General features: G+C 37.6%; 1 protein-coding gene across 1 annotated transcript in view; it reads left to right on the forward strand.

Annotated features, from left to right (window-relative positions):
• The window catches only part of RRP12 (ribosomal RNA processing 12 homolog), a 1,805,151-nt gene that overhangs the window by 113,992 nt on the left and 1,673,030 nt on the right, over nt 1-18,129 (forward strand). The window contains exon 4 of the mRNA XM_044056239.1: nt 16,294-16,370. Within this exon, the coding sequence (XP_043912174.1) occupies nt 16,294-16,370 (77 nt within the window). The remainder of the gene's footprint in view (nt 1-16,293; nt 16,371-18,129) is intronic.

An 18,129-nucleotide genomic window follows, 5' to 3' on the forward strand; every position in this document is an offset into this window, starting at 1 on the left:
GGTGGAGCATGTCCATCAGATCCTGATTGGACATGGCCTTGTACGTCAGGCAGAGATCACCTCTGAGCAAGCGGTATACTACTGAACAGAGCTGAAGTTTCTTTAGTCTGGCAGAATAAGACATATGTTGGAGACCCTTGATCCTTTTGGTGAGGTACTTTTGTGATCTCTCCAGCTGTTGCAAGTGCCGGGTGAAGTACATACCAAATGGAGCATTGTACTCAATCATGGGTCTGATGAGGGAGGAATATAGGGGTACAATGACATCCTTGGATCTGGATGTGAAACCCTTCATGATGAGGTGTGCAAGGTAGAATGTTTTTATAACCACTTTGGCAACGTGGGTGTCAAATGAGAGGTCGCTGTCTACTTGGGTCCCTAGGTCTCTGATTACTTTTTCCGTACTCAGTGGGTTGCTGTCTATGTGATAATTTGTGGGTACTTTGTTTTTCCAAAGGGATGACTATACATTTTTTGGCATTTAGTTTAAGGCCGTGACTACGGCACCAGTTGTCCATTTCAGTGAGGCCTTTTTGTAGGATGTGTGTATCTGCTGGTGTATCAACTATGGCGCCTAGTTTGCAGTCATCTGCGAACTTTGTCAGCCACAGCCCTCCCATGTTTGCTTTAACATCTGAGAAATAAATGCCGAACAAGAGGGGTCCTAGGACAGATCCTTGTGGGACACCACTTGTGACTGGCTTTGAGTCTGACATTGCTCCAGCGATTTTAACTTTATGGGTTCTGTCCTTTAGCCAGTTTGCAACCCATCTAGTGACAATAAGGGTTTACTTTTAAGCTATTTAGATTATCTATGATGCCTGAGTGGGGTATTGTGTCGAAGGCCTTAGCCAAGTCCAGGTATGCTGTATGGACTGCTTTGCCCTCATAAATGGCTCTAGTGACTGTTTCGAAAAAGTCAACCAGGTTTAAAAGGCAGGATCTGCCTTTTACAAAGCCGAACTGGGTGGGGTCAAGCATCTGTAGGTCCCCTATGTCTCCGTTTATGAGTTCCATAATGATTCTTTCCATAGCTTTGCAGACTAGTCTAGTCAAGCTTATGGGGCGGTAGTTTCCAGGGTCTGTTGAGGAACCCCCCTTGTGGAGTGGGACCACTGTTGCTGTACGCCAGTGTTCGGGTACATATCCTGAAGTAAGGCTAAGGTTAAATAGCATTTTTATGTGTGGGTTTAGCTCCTCTTGGAGTTCACGTAACACGCACCCCGTGATACCGTCGGGTCCCATTGATGCTGTGTTTTTTGCTTTGTTTAGGGCGGTTCTCACTTGGACATTTGAGATGACAGGGAGACTACATTCAGCTGGGATAAGTATTTCTTCTTTTGGGGGTGAAGGAGGCGAGAAATTTGCACTGAACCTGTAAGCCAGAATGTTAGCAATATCTGTGGGTTCAGTGTATTTTTTGTTGTTGTGAACCAACTCTGAGCATATCTGAGGGTTTCCGCCCAGGTTTCTAACATAGCTGAGGAAGGCTTTGTGGTTATCTTTAGTGTCCTTAGCGATTTTTCTCTCAGTTTGCCTTGGATGTTTTTATGAGAGAACGTAGTTTTCTGCTAATGTTGATCAGAGATGTCTTCCCTTCATGGGATTTCGCTCTGACGTGCAGTAGCTTCCTTCTTTTGTTATACAATTTGTTTATGGCGGAGGTCCACCAGACAGGACGCTTACATTTGGTGGAGAGGGACTTGGATTTGTTTGGGATTGCATGATCCATGCATTCTTGGAGATGTCCATAGAAAGCATTTGCGAAGGATTCGGCATTGTGGGATGTGGTATCCACTGGTACAGTGGGCTTAAAGGATACCATCTCAGTTTTAAGAAGAGTGAAGTCTGCTTTTGAGAAGTTTTTCACTGTAGTCTTTTGTGCTGGGGGTGGAGGTGGGATATGTATCCAGGGTGATTAGTTTGTGGTCAGATCTCACTAGTGAGGGGTATACTTCCGGTGTGAAGCATTTTGTCCCCATGTTAGTGATGATCAGGTCTAGTATATTATCTCCCCTAGTGGGAAAGGTGACTAGTTGTTCCAGTGCATTTGAATTTATGAATTCCAGGAACCTTTGGGCTAGGGTATTAGGGCTAGAATAATGTACCCAATCTATGTTTGGGTAGTTGAAGTCTCCCAGTATGATGGTATTTTGTGATGCATTCATATCCTCCAATGTCTTCAGGAAGGCTGAGTGGGGTTCTTGAGATTGGGAGGGTGGTCTGTAACATGCTACCAGTTGTATAGCAGTTTTGCCTATGGTTAGTTGCACCTGTATGGTCTCTGATGCTTCATGTGTTGCTACTAACCTGGAGGTGTGGGTGTCCTTTATGAATATGGACACTCTCCTCCCTTTGTGGTTCGGCCCGGGTTTTGGGGCCGAAAAGCATGATACGAGGCATAGCCTGGTAGCGCTGAGGTGCTCTCAGGAGCCTTGAACCAGGTTTCAGTTACTGCACAGACGTCTATGTTCTCCATGCTGAGGAGTGCATCAAGTGCCTGCATCTTGAGATTTAGACTTCTGGTGTTGAGCAGCATTACCCTTAGTTTTTTTCCATTTTGTTTTCTAAGGAGGTGGGTTTGTCTTTTGAGCCTTGCCTAAAAAGGCACTATGGGGGTGGCAAGAGCCTTAGCCAATATCCGGAAGCCCAGTGGTGACAGGTGTAAGCCACCCCTTGCGAAGCAGCGTGGCTTGTCCAACATATCATCCAGGCAGACAGACATTGGATCCCCTTAGAATGACACCAGTACTTGAGCCAATTGTTAAAGCTGATCATCTTGTCTTTGTATTGTGGTATCATTCTTGGTGAGGGCAAGATGCTGCTTAGGGTCAGGGTCATGCCAGCCTGGGCTACATAATCGGAGAGCTCCTCTATGTCTCTTTTCATGTAGTCCAGGGAGGTACGTCTCAGGTCATTCACACCAGCATGGACAATGACGGAGTCATATTTGTACTTGCTTTGGAGTGACCTGAGTGTGTGTGTTATGTGGCGGATCCTAGCTCCCAATAGACGGCTCACAGTCACCTTCTCCTTGTTCAGCCTGGTCAGTGGGACATCAGTGTGTCTGACTGTGGAGTCGCCTATTACTAGTGTGTCAGGCAAGGTGTTTGGCCTTAAGGGCTGCGATTGGTCGACACACTGATTTTATTGAAGTATGTGTTGCATGTGTTTTGTTATGAGGTGGTGGATTTTTGGATGTCTGCTTTGGGAGCCTCTGTTGTTTTGGTAAGTTTTTTATTAGAGCCTCCGAGTATGTCTTTGTGTTTTTATGTGTTTGGTTTGCAGTTGTGGTAGGTCTATGTGGGACTGGGATTGTTGTGTGTGTGGTTGCCATCTCCTCCTGTCTGGTCATGCCAGCCCTGAGTTGAGAGAGTTCAGCCTCCAGTTTGGCTATATAGTTGCATCTCTCACATGTATTTGTGTTTGTTGGGAGGAGGAGAGGGTTGTCTGTGTACATGAGACAATTGTAGCATTGTCTCAAGATGCCCAGATTGACCAGCTGAACTGGAGACTACGCCAGTAATCTACCACTCGACATGCTAGAACAGTATAAGGGAGTGGTATACCTTTAAGGGAAGTGGGTATTCACAGGGGTGGTAAGTAGATGTAGTGCTTTACTTAGTACGAGAGTGCTTACTTAGTAGAGAAGTATTGAGAACAAGTGCTAGGCTTATAATACAGTGAGTAGTCTGGTTATATTAAGAGTAGAGCTTCCTTAAGGGAAAATTTGAAGAACACACTTGGCGGAGCCAGAAAAAGTTTAACCTTGTTTAACCGGCGCTGCACTATGCGTACGACCTCGCAAAGCCGTGCAAACGCGGATTTTAAACGGTGAACTACAAAAGAGCTGGAAATGGTCCCAAACAACCAATTACTACAGCTTCTTGTGCTGAGGTCACTTCCCCCAAGGACAGGTAGGCTACTCAAGGCTCCCCACTCCCACTGGTGAGCAAAGAAACTTCCTTCTATCCAAGTAAGGTAATGGACAACACAGGAACTACACCACAGCCCAGAATACAGCAATGCCTGTAAAGTGGTCTAAACTAGTCGAGGAAGGCGGGAAAACCAGGATTATTTTTTTGTTTTTTTGGTAGAAACACACAGAAAATGCAGAAACAGTGATAAATTAGTTACACAGGCTAGCACACTTTAGTGGGCAGCCTCCACAGTTAAATTAAACAAACAAACAAGCAAACTTTCGATCAAATTCGACTAAAATGTAACTTTAAGTGCAGATTTTAAAATAATGCAGCAATCCGTTAAAAACAGTTCAGGCTAGTTCAAGGTAAGCTACATAAGCTATTTCAAGTGAAAAAAAAAGCAAAGATACTTAAATCCAGAAGGTAGTCGCTTTTCTGAGTTCCCTGCTGCAAGGACCACTCTGTAAACCCACGTGGAGCTTGTCTGAGCAGTATAGCCATGATTTTCCACAAAGACAGGGTTTCTCTTCACACCAATCCTTTTCTCCCAAAAGTAGCATCGGAGGATAATATCAATCAAACCATCAGTTTACCTGTTTTCTTTCTAAATTTTACAAACAAAATTGAATACAAAGTTGCATTTGTTGGCTGTTCATATACAGTTACAGTTCTATTTGCACAGGGCCAAAACTTCGAAAATCTGACCAGTTGTTTGTGTCCTTTTCTAAACTTTTTTTGGTTAAACCTGTTTCCAAGGTGACCATTGCCAGGTGTATCTCCCTATGTATTCTTCAGATCTACAAGGATAAATGTTTGTCTTTTCCAGGTCAGGTTAAAGCTCACTCGACTAGGTCCAAGGTTGCTTCTGCGGCTTTCTGGTCAAGAGTATCCTAAGACTACATTTGTTCTGTGGCTACTTGGTCCTCATCTCATACCTTTATTTCTCACTATACAATGGATTTGATTTCTTGAAGGACAGCATCCTTTTTGGCTCTGCTGTGCTCTGGAATATTCTTTCATGAGCGCTACCAAGGTGTCTAGTAGCTGCGGACTCTGTCCCACAGGTTGGAGATCAAATGAAGTAAACTACTTCAGATAGCGAAGGTATGTACTCACCATAATGGTCCATCTGAGTAATTCTACTTAATTTGTCTTCAACTGTCCCTCTCTCCTTCCCCCTGGCCTTACCCATATGGACAGTGTTCATAGCTGGTTTCTTTTTTGTGTGTGTAAGGTGTTTTGGGATCTTGTTGTTCAGTGTAGGTTGCAGCAAACTCTATGAGGGTTGGAAGGTAGTGGTGGTGTGTTATGGGTAAGGGGAGGAGCTTGGAGCAGATGCTTGTGAATTTGCCGGCTCTGATCCGATATGGATCCGGTACCCACAGGCTGAAGACAAACGAAGTAGAACTACACGGATGGAATGTTATGGTGAGTACATAACTTCTTTTTATAGTTTGTTTACTCTTACTTATTTTGTCACTACCTCTTTTAGCTGATGTAATATTCTAAAGTCAGATATATTGTTAAAAAGACTGACCCTAAACTTTTGTAATTAGATTAATATTAGTTGATAGTCAATACCTGGAAGTTGCGTATTTTAGTATATATTTACACTAATGGTGTAATTTTAAAGGCAGTAGCAATAGAGCATAATTGGGCAGATAATGTGGATTGAGGGTGATTTGTATGGTCATTTCATCAAACCAGGAATATATTATTCTTTGGTAGGGAATGTAAATAGCTTTATCTTTAGTTTAATAGTTAAGGTTATGATTTTGTAAAATAACAATGTATTGAAGTAAATTATGATTTTATATCATATAAATCCATGTTGCAACTGTTTAAGTAATTTTGATTTAAGATATTTAAGTGTAAATGTCCTTTGTTAAATTATTAATGGTGTTGATCCTATAAAGAAAGGCTGCTTAAATATATTAAGATTAATAAAGCACAGATAGTCTTCCTACAGGAGACACATTTGCTGGGAAGAGACATATAGATATGTTATTTAAGGACTACACAGCTCTAGCAGACACTATAGTTCCAAGAGGAGAGGTACTCTTATTATAGAAGAAGTCGTCCACTTTGCCAAAAGTAGTCAGTATTTATTCTGATAAAAATGGTATGATATATGGTTGTACTGGAAGTAAATTTTTTACATTTATAAATGTTTCGAGTCCCTGAAATTGGTATGAAAATAGTTTTATAAAATTTACATAGTATAACACCATGCAAAAGGAGATATTATACTAGCTGGACATTTTAATTGTTTACTATGTTATACAGATACTACTGATTATAAAAATGAATTGTCAGCACCTGCTAGACATTTGAATTATTTCACTAATGCAATGAATTTGAAAGATGTATGTGATTTAAAACAAATTTCTTTAATTACATGCAGTATTCTTCTAGATTTGGTACCCAAACAAATGCTGACAATGTTTGTAGCTTGTACTGTATGATAATGATGTATTCATTTCATGTCATTTATCTAATCATAACTCCAATTTTAATTTAAAAATAAAACCCAATTTGATTTTTTGGCAGAAAGTCACAGCTTATACTGTAAAGATTAATGAATTTCAGAATTGGTTCTTAAAGGAATTAAATGTGTTTTTAGAGCATAGTAATAATGGGGACGTTTCTGATATTGTACTGCGAGATGAATTAAAAGTATACTTGTACAGTAGAATTAAAAGTTGGTATTTTGTCAAAAAGAAAAGAATGGGATAAGGAACTGCTTGTTTTAAAAACTAAAACAAAATTTGAAACCTGCTAAGATCATTAATTCTGAATTGACCGTTTTACATCAGAAGTGTACAGAAATATTAAGTCCTAATGTCTTAATCTGGAAACTTAAGTTACAGTAATTCCATTAATCCTAAAAAATACATGGATTATCCATTAGATCCAAAAGAATAAATAATTTAAATCGTATTAGTAAGATTACATGCAAAGTTAATGGTCATAAAACTGTAACTGACTTAAGACATCTTGGAAACTTTTCAAACACTTTAAATTAATGACAGTAAATCGGTTCTAGAAAATGAATTAACAGATAACTTTAAAAAATGTATAAAACATAAATTAACTAAGTAACAAATTATAAAATTGAATAAATCAGTTTTTCAGTAAACTGAAAGAACAAGTCAAAAATTAAAAAAATAAGGTCCCAGGCTTGGATGATATAATCCCAGAAATACATGAAATAATTCCAGATATTTTTAAAGATATTATTAAAAGCATTTGAGGAGATTAAAAAACAAACTAAACTCCCCCTTGGAAATTCTGTGATCTCTCCTTTCTTGAAACAAGGAAAATATCCAAAGACATGTTCTTCCTATCATCCTATCTCTCTTAAATTTTGATTACAAATTATTTATGCCCATACTAGCAAAGAGTTTAAATAATTTGATGCCAAACCTAATTGAAGATGATCAAACAAGTTTTATTAGAAACCGAAAAGTTCAGGTTAATATCATTAGACTTTTTTATCCATGATAGGCATAGCAAACAAATGTAAGAGAATTTTCGATTAAGTTTAGATTTAAGCAAGGCTTTCAATTCCTTTAATTGGATGTATTTATACAAAATGCTTAAAGAACATACATTTTTAGATGTTTATAGAAATAATGAAATTATATAAAAATATATTTTATTTTGTTAAAATTGGTTCATATTTATCAAGTTCTTTCAAAGTATTAAAGGGTACAAAGCAAGGCTGCAGTCTATCCTCTCTCTTATTTGCCTTGTCAGTTGAACCTTTTGCTACTTTTATTAGAACTAACACACCTATAAAGGGGTTTTCTTTAAAGATACCCATTCAAAAATCAGTTTGCAGATGATATTTTAATAACAAGAGGTGACACTGAATCTTCATTGAAATATAGTCTTAAAGTATTTTGAGAAGATTTATGGATTGAATTTTAGTCGAGATGAAACAAACTTTCGTGATAAACATTGTACAAGAACAGACACTTGAAAACTGAATAAGAAACAAATAAATCCAGGCGACTTTGGCATCCACACACTAGTTTAATTTTGAAGCGCTTTTCGTCTGCTTCTAGGCAGACTTCATCAGAAAATACACATACCCAAATCTAACTCCATTAAATAATGTAATCTCCAAAAATGCGGGATAATTAAACAATCAACAAGTAGGCTGAAACAATCAGAGCCCTTCAAAAAAGTTGACTGTAAACATCTCTAATACATAAAAGAAAACAATAAAATAGTACGTATTACAAATGAACTCTACATAAAAGTAGAACAATGCACTCATGTAAAACTTACTGACAATGAACCATGAACTAAAAACAAGTTAGAGTTTCACAAACTCGTATATTGAATTAAAATGAACTAACTAAGCAAGAACAGTTTTACTCTTACCTCAAAGTTACCTCTCTAAACTCCTAAGTTTTAAAATACTGCTGATTGAACAAGCCTCGTTCAAACCAGGTACATTACAAGCATCCAATTTAATTTGCCATTTCAATTCCAGCTCCTCTAATTTAAAGGCAAATGGGCCACCCCGAAAGTCACGAGTGATACTGTCAATAACCAAGAATTTAAAATGATGGTTATTAAAGATGGAAGTGTGCTTAGCAAGCGCATTGCCTGCTTTGTTGCGACTTATAGCATAAACATGCTCATACATCCTGTCACGGAGCCTTTTTCCTACATAGAATGCAGAGCAACACATACACTTAGCTAAGTAAACAATTTCCTTTGAGTTGCAGTTAAATTTACCTTGTATTCGATATTTATATCCATTAACTGTAAATTAACTGGTTGCGTCGACATATTTACACAGTTTGCAAGCCTCACATTTCACCATACCTGGCATTTTGTCTATTTTGACAGCATTTTTTTCTAACAATTCTTTCAGGTTCCTACCACTTTTAAATACAACTTTTGGATATTCACCAAGTTTGTTCAGTAATACCTGGTTGCATCTAAACAACCCCCAGTTTTTCTTGATTAATATTGACACAGGAACTACTCTGTGTACTAAATGTAGTTATAAAACTATTACAACTTATATTTTCAGACCTTGGGGACAAAGTTTTAATAAGTTTAGGTAACTGAACCAGGTATCCAATTAAATTACCTTCTAATACTGGTCTTTTCCCAACCAAAATTGGTTCGAAGGTATGGTTAGCTCTTTTTATTTTAACTTCCCCTATTAGTGCATCCAGTAAAGGTTCAGGATAACCTCTGTGTAAGAAGGCAGTTTTCAAAAAAATCACATTCCTCTTGGAAGTCCTCATCTTGAGTTGAAATTCATGTTACCCTAGGAAGTTGATCTTTTATAACTGCCCTTTTCTGATGAAAAGGGTGGCAGCTCAAAAAGGGAAGAAACCTGTTTGAATAGGTGTTTTTTCTAAATATTTTTGCTGTATAACAGTTAAACTCAACATTTTTAGTGAGCCAAATATCTAAATAAGAAATAGCCACAGGGTTGAAATTAGACGTAAATTGTAAAAATTCAGTTGAACTGTTAAAACTATCCAGTAAAGAACTTGCCACCAGTTCGTCACCTTTTAATAAAACAAAAATATCCTCAAGGTATCTGGTGTAGTACGCTACAAATTCAGCATAGACATCACTTTTAAACACTAACTCTGATTCCCAGTACGCCATGACAAGGTTGGCTACACTAGCCCCACATGGGGACCCCATAGCCAACCCTACCTTTTGTAGGTAAAATTGTTGGTTAAAGGTGAAAAAAATGTTGGATAAAACCAAATCCAGCAATTCCATCACCAATGGAATGTCTTGGTGTGGGGCTTCATGTTTCATCATCATGTGAGCAACCCACTCAATTCCAATTTGGTGCAGGATGCATGTATATAGGTCCTTGACATAGATTGTTAAAAAAATATAACTAGGATCGAACTCTAGAGTATTGATTTTGGCCAAAAATGACCAAGAATCCTTACATACTTGTACTTCAAGGGCCACATACTTCTGTAACATGAAATCAATAATTTTGGCACATACATAAGTGGGTGAGCCACGGCTGTCCACAAGTGGCCTCAAAGGGGGATTTATGAGGTCCTTGTGTATTTTAGGAATACCAAATAAATGTGGAAATACTGGAAACAATGTAGTCATATAATTAAATAAAGGTTGGTCAATACGACCCTCAATAAAAAGGTCGTTAATGCAAGATTTAACTAAACCATACGCTCTGTTGACTTCAGATCTAGAGCTAATTTGGTAAGCTTCATTACTAAGCGACTCCAAAATTCAGTCAGTATAGTTATCTATATCAAACACTACTAAACCCCCTCCTTTATCGGGTTTACATACCCGAATTTCTTGTGAATGAATGAAGCTGCTGATCAGGTCACGTTCATCGTTCACCGTTCACAGTTATATGCTTACCCTTATAAGATGGCCTTTGCTCAGCCATATATCTAAAATCTAATTCACATAAAGATTCGAAAGTTTGTAATGCAGGATGTAATGGGGGTTGAATGTGCTAGAAGTTTGGTACAGCTGCCTTACTTAAGAACCAACGTTGTTCCCAAACAGGATCTGAAAGTTCAGTTTCCTAGTAAAGGATTTTAACTCTATAATCGTTTTAGTTAAATCCATATGATGTTGTGGAACATACGTGTGACCCTTTGCCAAAACACAGAGTAGTTCCTGTGTCAATATTATCAAGAAAAACTGGGGGTTTAGATGCAACCAGGTATTACTGAACAAACTTGGTGAATATCCAAAAGTTGTATTTAAACGTGGTAGGAACCTGAAAGAATTGTTAGAAAAAAATGCTGTCAAAATAGTCAAAATGCCAGGTATGGTGAAATGTGAGGCTTGCAATCTGTGTAAATATGTCGACGCAACCTGTTCATTTACAGTTAATGGATATAAATATCGAATAAAAGGTAAATTTTAACTGCAACTCAAGAGAAATTGTTTACCTAGCTAAGTGTATGTGCTGCTCTGCATTCTATGTAGGAAAAACGGAGCGCAGGCTCCGTGACGGGATGTATGAGCATGTTTATGCTATAAGTCGCAGCAAAGCAGACAATGCGGTTGCTAAGCACATTTCCATCTTTAATAACCATCATTTTTAAATTCTTGGTTATTGACAGTATCACTTGTGACTTTCGGGGTGGCCCGTTTGCCTTTAAATTAGAGGAACTGGAATTGAAATGGCAAATTAAATTGGATGCTTGTAATGTACCTGGTTTGAAAGAGGCTTGTTCAATCAGCAATATTTTAAAACTTAGGAGTTTAGAGAGGTAACTTTGAAGTAAGAGTAGAACTGTTCTTGCTTAATTAGTTAATTTTAATTCAATATGAGTTGGTGAAACTAACTTGTTTTTAGTTCATGGTTCATTGTCAGTTAGTAAGTTTTACTCAAGTGCATTGTTCTACTTTTATGTAGAGTTCATTTTTAATATGTACTATTTTGTTTTCTTTTATGTATTAGAGATGTTTACAGTCAACTTTTTGAAGGGCTCTGATTGTTTCAGCCTACTTGTTGATTGTTTAATTATCCCGCTTTTTTGGAGATTACGTTATTTAATGGAGTTAGATTTGGGTATGTGTATTTTCTGATGAAGTCTGCCTAGAAGCAGACGAAAAGCACTTCAAAATTAAACTAGTGTGTGGATGCCAAAGTCCCTTGGATTTATTTGTTTCTTATTTAGTGATAAACATGTTTTTAAAATTATAGTGGATTTGGTTTGGAAAATTAACTTAATTACTTAGGAATTTATAAAACCTGCATGGAAAGATGCTGTACACTTAAAGTATAAAACTTTACACACCACAATACTTAGATCAAGCAATAATTGGAATAAAATATTTTTTTTTACTATGGAGTACAGTCTAACATAAATAAAAATTATTTTTACTAAATATTCCATGTTCTGTTTACTACCAACTAAGAAAACCGTGAAACAGCTAATTTCAGTTGTAGTTAAATTGTTATGCTGTCCTCAAAAACCTAGAATAGCTTTAGATTGGCACATTAAAAGTTGGCAAGAAAATGGGATTGGATTTCCATATATTGGACTATTTGCAAAATAGGTTCTTATAAATAGTCATTCATTAGTTAAATGATTCCTTCAACTCAAATTGAAGTTTTACATGATACAATTATAACAAATGTGATATATGAACCATATGTAAATTTCTCTTTAGGCATTAATAAAATATTTTGGGTTGTAGGAGACTTTTATTTGAACACTAGAAACTTTTCTATATTTACTCATTGTATCAAGTATATTTAACTTTATGAAAGTGATGGAAAACAATTACTTGGTCAAACATTTTTTTCCGTTTCCTATAGCATATACTACAGATTGCTTGAATCTTTTAATTTAAATAAAATGCTAAACCTTAGTGATTTTAAAATATTGCTGCCAATTTATAGATAGAAATAAGGTTCACAAGGATGTCTGCTAGCATGATATAATGTAAACAAAGATAATTGGCTAAATATACAAACTTTGAGAAAATTTATTGATCCATCGACAACCCTTAAAACTCCTTAACAAAAATTTTAGTTTTTTTTTTTAGAATTAATAGCGCTGAAGCTAAAAAATCTCATTTATCAGTAATGTATAAGATTTTAAGGGCTTTTTTATGTTTGATATGTCCTATTGGGAATATTCAACAAAAGTTAACAATGAAATTCTTTCAGAAGATGATAAAATTACACTTGAAATCTACAAATATTACCTCGTTGCTTTATTGGAAAAATTTCATATGGAAGTATATAGAAGTATTTTAATACCTCGTAAAATTGCTTTGATATATAAAAGAAAATATTAAATGTTGGAGATGCAGTAATGTTTTGGATGCAAATTGGATGCACATCATTATTGAATATAAGATGGTAATGCAATTTTGGGCAGATTTTAGAAATTTTGTTATTGCATTATGGACAGATACCTGTAATATTACAAATTTGTTAATTTTATTCAACACGCTGTTCCAAAAACACAGGTGCCCCTCTTTTGGTCAATATTGGCTATTGCTCAAAGTTATTACAATGAATTGGAAATGTAAAAATATCCTTTCTCAGTGAATTTATCTACATAGCAAAAATGTGTTTAAAAACAATTACAAACTATATATAATTGAACTCTAAATAGAACACGTAAACATATATCTTGGCAAAAGCTCAGATTTGCTAGAAAAGTATTAATGGTTTTGTTTAATTTTTAATGTAAATTTTTGTCATGGACCTTGTGTGTGTTTTGTATTTGTAAATCTGTTACCATAAGAGCTGATTGATGTAAACTTCATTGAAATAATTTTGAGAAAAAGTTTACAGAAATGAACCTTTGACAAATTGATGTAGACCCCCCCCCCCATTCACTGGGTCTGTGTTATAAGATCGGTTGAAAACATCGAACAACATATGGATGACACCATATGGTCGACACCATATGGTCTATGTCTTCAAACGACGACCTTATAAAAAAAAAAAAAAAAAAAAGTACCCTAACGGGTTTAAGCAGGGGGGCAAGCCTCCCTGCGCCACCCGCTACTTAAATATACCAACTCCGAGACCGCACTACATTGCAGTAAATGGAAATCTCCCCTTATGGAGATTGCTGTTTACACTCTCTAGATTCTGAGCGTTCGATATTCTCATGTCGACAGTCAGATTCAGCATTGTCTGCTTTCGAGAATATGATATAGATCCCATTCACCACCCCAAGGGTGGCTCTTCATGTTTTCTACAATCCCAAAACAAAATTTCCTATATTCCTTACATAAATCAGCATGCTTAGCTAAGATGTTATTTTGCTGGATGTCATAATTGCGTTCATAGATCCTCTTCCTTAAAGATCAAACAATGTAAAAACATAAACATCCTGAACATTTGACTTAATATACTAAATCAGCAGAAGAATGAGTACCTCTTTTTTTGAAAGATACAGTGGAAACCCTTAGCATTATTAACCTTCCCTCCATGATATAAGGATACTGGTTGCAGAATCCACATTTAATAGCACCTTCATGGTTTCTTAACATTGGCTGTTACTTTCTTGGGTGTCTCTAATAATGTATTAAAGTCAGATAATGCCTTAAAAATAAACAATGGCTCATTTCCTAATATTTTATAAATCCCTTCATAGCATTAAAAAATTTCCAGTTTTGCCTTATGATTGTATTAATAGCCTGTGAATGCTCATTATATTGTATGACATAGGTTAGCTCAAATTTAACAGACAAATTTGTGTCAATAGAAGTTCCATTCTCTTGCCTTTAGAGGCCAGTACCCAACAAGTGCTTATACTTAATCCCCCGTTTTGTCCCTAACCTCATTCATGATTTCATTAACCATTAATTTTGAGTACCTTCTTTAAACAAGCATCTGTAATTTTGTCATTTCTGGTTGAAAATCATCCACCGTAGAAGTCATTCTTGACACTTTAATATGGTGCCCCTTAACCAAAATTGTCTAAAAAAAATGGATAAAAGCTATTTAAGTGCAAATAGGAGTTAATAAAAGGTTTTTTTTTTTTATAATATATCTTGGATTTGAATCCCTGTCAGTGTGTCGAACAGTAGCATCTAAATAATTCATGAGTAGATTTCCTTGGATTTTGGATTGTTTTGGTACCTATTTTTAAGAATAAGGGTGATGTGCAGAGTTGTAGTAACTACAGAGGGATAAAACTAATCTGTTACAGCTTGAAGTTATGGGAAAGAGTAGTGGAAGCTAAGTTAAGAAGGGAGGTGATTAGCGATCAGCAGTATGGTTTCATGCCGGGAAAGAGCACTACAGATGCGATATTTGCTCTGAGACTGTTGATGGAGAAATACAGGGAAGGTCAGAAAGAGTTGCATTGTGTCTTTGTGGACTTGGAGAAAGTATATGATAGGGTGCCTAGAGAGGAGTTGTGGTATTGTATGAAGCAGTCAGGAGTGACAGAGAAGTATGCAAGATTGATACAGGATATGTACGAGCGTAGTGTGACAGTGATGAGGTCTGTAGTGGGAGTGACAGATCCGTTTAAGGTGGAGGTGGGATTACATAAAGTATAAGGTGGAGGTGGGATTACATCAAGTATCAGCGAGCCCTTTCTTATTTGCAGTGGTGATGGACAGGTTGACAGACGAGATCAGACAGGAGGCCCCATGGATTATCTTTGCAGATGACATTGTGATCTGTAGTGAGAGTAGGGATCAGGTTGAGGAAACCCTGGAGAGATGAAGATATACTCTAGAGAGGAGAGGAATGAAGGTCAGCAGGACTAAGACAATATGTGTGTGTGTGTGAATGAGAGGGAGGATAGAGGCTTGGTGAGGATGCAGGGAGTAGAGTTGGTGAAGCTGGGTGAGTTTAAGTACTTGGGATCAACAGTTCAGAGTAATGGTGAGTGTGGAAGAGAGGTGAAGAAGAGAGTACAGGCAGGGTGGAATGTGTGGAGAAGTGTCAGGAGTGGTTTGTGACAGACTGGTACCAGTAATAGTGAAAGGGAAGGTCTACAAGAGGGTAGTGAGACCAGCTATGTTGTATGGGTTGGAGACAGTGGCAGTGACAAAAAGGCAGGAGTCAGAGCTGGAAGTGGCAGAGTTAAAGATGTTGAGATTAGCACTGGGTGTGACAAGGATAGACAGGATTAGGAATCAATATATTAGAGGGTCAGCTCAGGTTGGACGGTTTGTAGACAGAGAGGTGAGATTGCATTGGTTTGGACATGTGCTGAGGAGGGATGATGGGTATATTGGGAAAAGGATGCTAAGGATGGAGCTGCCAGGTAAGAGGAAGAGAGGAAGGCCTAAGATAAGGTTTTTGGACGTGGTGAGAGGACATGCAGGCGGTTGGTGTGACTTGAGCAATATGCAGAGGACAGGAAGAAATGGAAACAGATGATCGGCTGTGGCGACCTCTAATGGGAACAGTCGAAAGAGAAGTAGTAGATTTCCCTGGATGTGTGTACCAAGTTTCTTTTTAAATGTGGAGTGCTTGTAGGGAGGTGTCAGATTGTCATCTGTATTAAGCTTTATATTTTAACCGCAGACTTGTTTGCCAGGTAGCCTTGATCTTCTGCACTGTGAGGTGTTGGAGCTGCTTCTTTAATCCAGGATTTGATTCCCTCAGCCTCCATTGCCTGCTTCACTTTAAGCAAGTTATCTAACCAGAGTAGAATTTTTTCTTGTAATGCAATTCTACAACTAATCCATTCTACTTCTGATGAATTCTGAAGCATTCAGACATTTAGCTTTACATAAAGATGTACAGTAATTTGTTCTTTAAGAGCAGTTGCATCATCACTTTATTAAAACTTGTCGATGGATTCAATATGTTCAGAATAAATATACTTTTATGTGGATAAAAGATGTTATTTAAAACAACACTAACAAGAACGTTTGTCTCTTTCAGATGACCACATTGGAGGCTGTAGAATCGCCAGACTCTGTGGCTGCTGTAGGTTACCTACTTAACTTGGTGTTAAAACGGTATGTGCGATTATTATTATATGCCTACTCAGTGTAGGAGTGATAGACATTATCATATTGGTGAACATTCTTAGAAACAGTTCATAGATACCCATAACTCTGTCCATAACTGTGTCCGTTGTAGGTGGTGGTGCTGGAAATGGTCACGTTATAATGAGTAGCATTTGAACAGTTATTTTGTTTAACAGTGATAAAAGCTCTCTTACTATTCACTTTTGATCATGCACAATATAGATACATTCAAACTGTATGCTGTTTGCTGCTGCCTGTGCTGACTCGAGCCTTCCCATGTCAACCAGAAACATTTGTTCCTCCATCTTCAGCATTCCCCAGTGATGGCACCAGCTTGCGGGGGGCGGGGTGGGTAGAGGTGCACAGGTAGTCTTAGCTGTGCTTATGACATCATAGGCCCCTCCCTTGACTAGGAACAGATGATTTATGTCACCATGGGATGCCCTGTTCCCTCCCTGACTGTGTACCCCATTATGGGGTATAATATATTTGCAGTTTGGTGGCTATATGCTTGTCCTTTGTCCAGCCTTTGTGTTGACAAGTCTCCTACATGGGTTTGCAGCATTGAATGGAATCATTCAGACCCCTCTCCCCTTCCAGGGATGGGCATAAAATCCTCCCCACACCTACTCTGGTAGATGTCAAAGCAGCTGATCGAACTCTGGTTACCCAAGCTGTATTTGGGTCTTTACCTCTCTGTGCCAGAAGGAGCTGGATGATTTGATTTATTTTCGATAATCCCAATCTGTTACTGCCAATTAAAGTTGCATAAACGTGCTGTAGCTGTGTCCTCATAACATTTTAGTAACACAGGAAAGACAGTTTTCCAGTGGTGTCTTGTCTCCTGTAGTAAGGAGCTTTGATATAGCAGTGGTGCACATCTGCCTTTGTAAACCTAAGGAAAATGCATTGAATTAGGGGACTACCCATGGCTTTTAGACCATTACAATTTTAGTATGCTGTAAAATTTTTGGCATGCAAGTCCTAAAGGTTAGTGATACTGGCCTGGAGTTTTAGAAGGTGCTGTAACCATTAAGGAAGGCATAGGTTTCTTTGTCAGTACTCGCAGGCAGTGTTATCCTTAAGTTGTAGACGTGTAAGAGTACTTGTTGCTTTCCTATAAATGTTTTTAATATTCTTTTGATGTGAAGGGAGTCGTGTACCTATCTAGTTTTAGAAATAAAGGTAATCTTGGGTACAGAGTAGCAAATTAACTGTATTTGTTGTAGTAAGCAAACTTAGTTTTTAATTTCTGTAGTTTTTATGTGCATGCTAGGCTTGTTTGAATCATGGAAACTGTTATCATGGATGATGGCTTGATAATTCTCTTTTTCTAACTGATGAGCATTTCTCAGCTAAAAAAAATATTTAGTGAGAGATTTACAGATTATATAAGGATATACATGTAAAAATTAATATAGCACATCTGTTCCTTACTAAAAGAATACATGGTGCAAATAAAATGTCCTGCACAAGACCGCCTTATCCTTGTATACTGTCTCCTACAGGCTTTTGAGGGGAAATCCTATGCCTGGCATGGAGGAGATTGTCAGACCCCGCTCTGATGGACTTCCTGTATATCCACAAAACTAATAGCACCAGAATTACCCATTCTAAAGACTTAAACTTTGCCTGTGATATAAATAGGACCTGTTGGAGAGAGAGGTGTGTATCCCAGAGACTACCCCGTTTATGGAACAGGCTCCCCATCCATATGAAGCAGAGTTCTTCCTAACCCAAACCCAAT

Source organism: Protopterus annectens, chromosome 14.part0, assembly GCF_019279795.1.
Source record: "Protopterus annectens isolate FY-2018-M chromosome 14.part0, PAN1.0, whole genome shotgun sequence".
Classification (NCBI taxonomy): Eukaryota; Metazoa; Chordata; order Ceratodontiformes; family Protopteridae; genus Protopterus; species Protopterus annectens.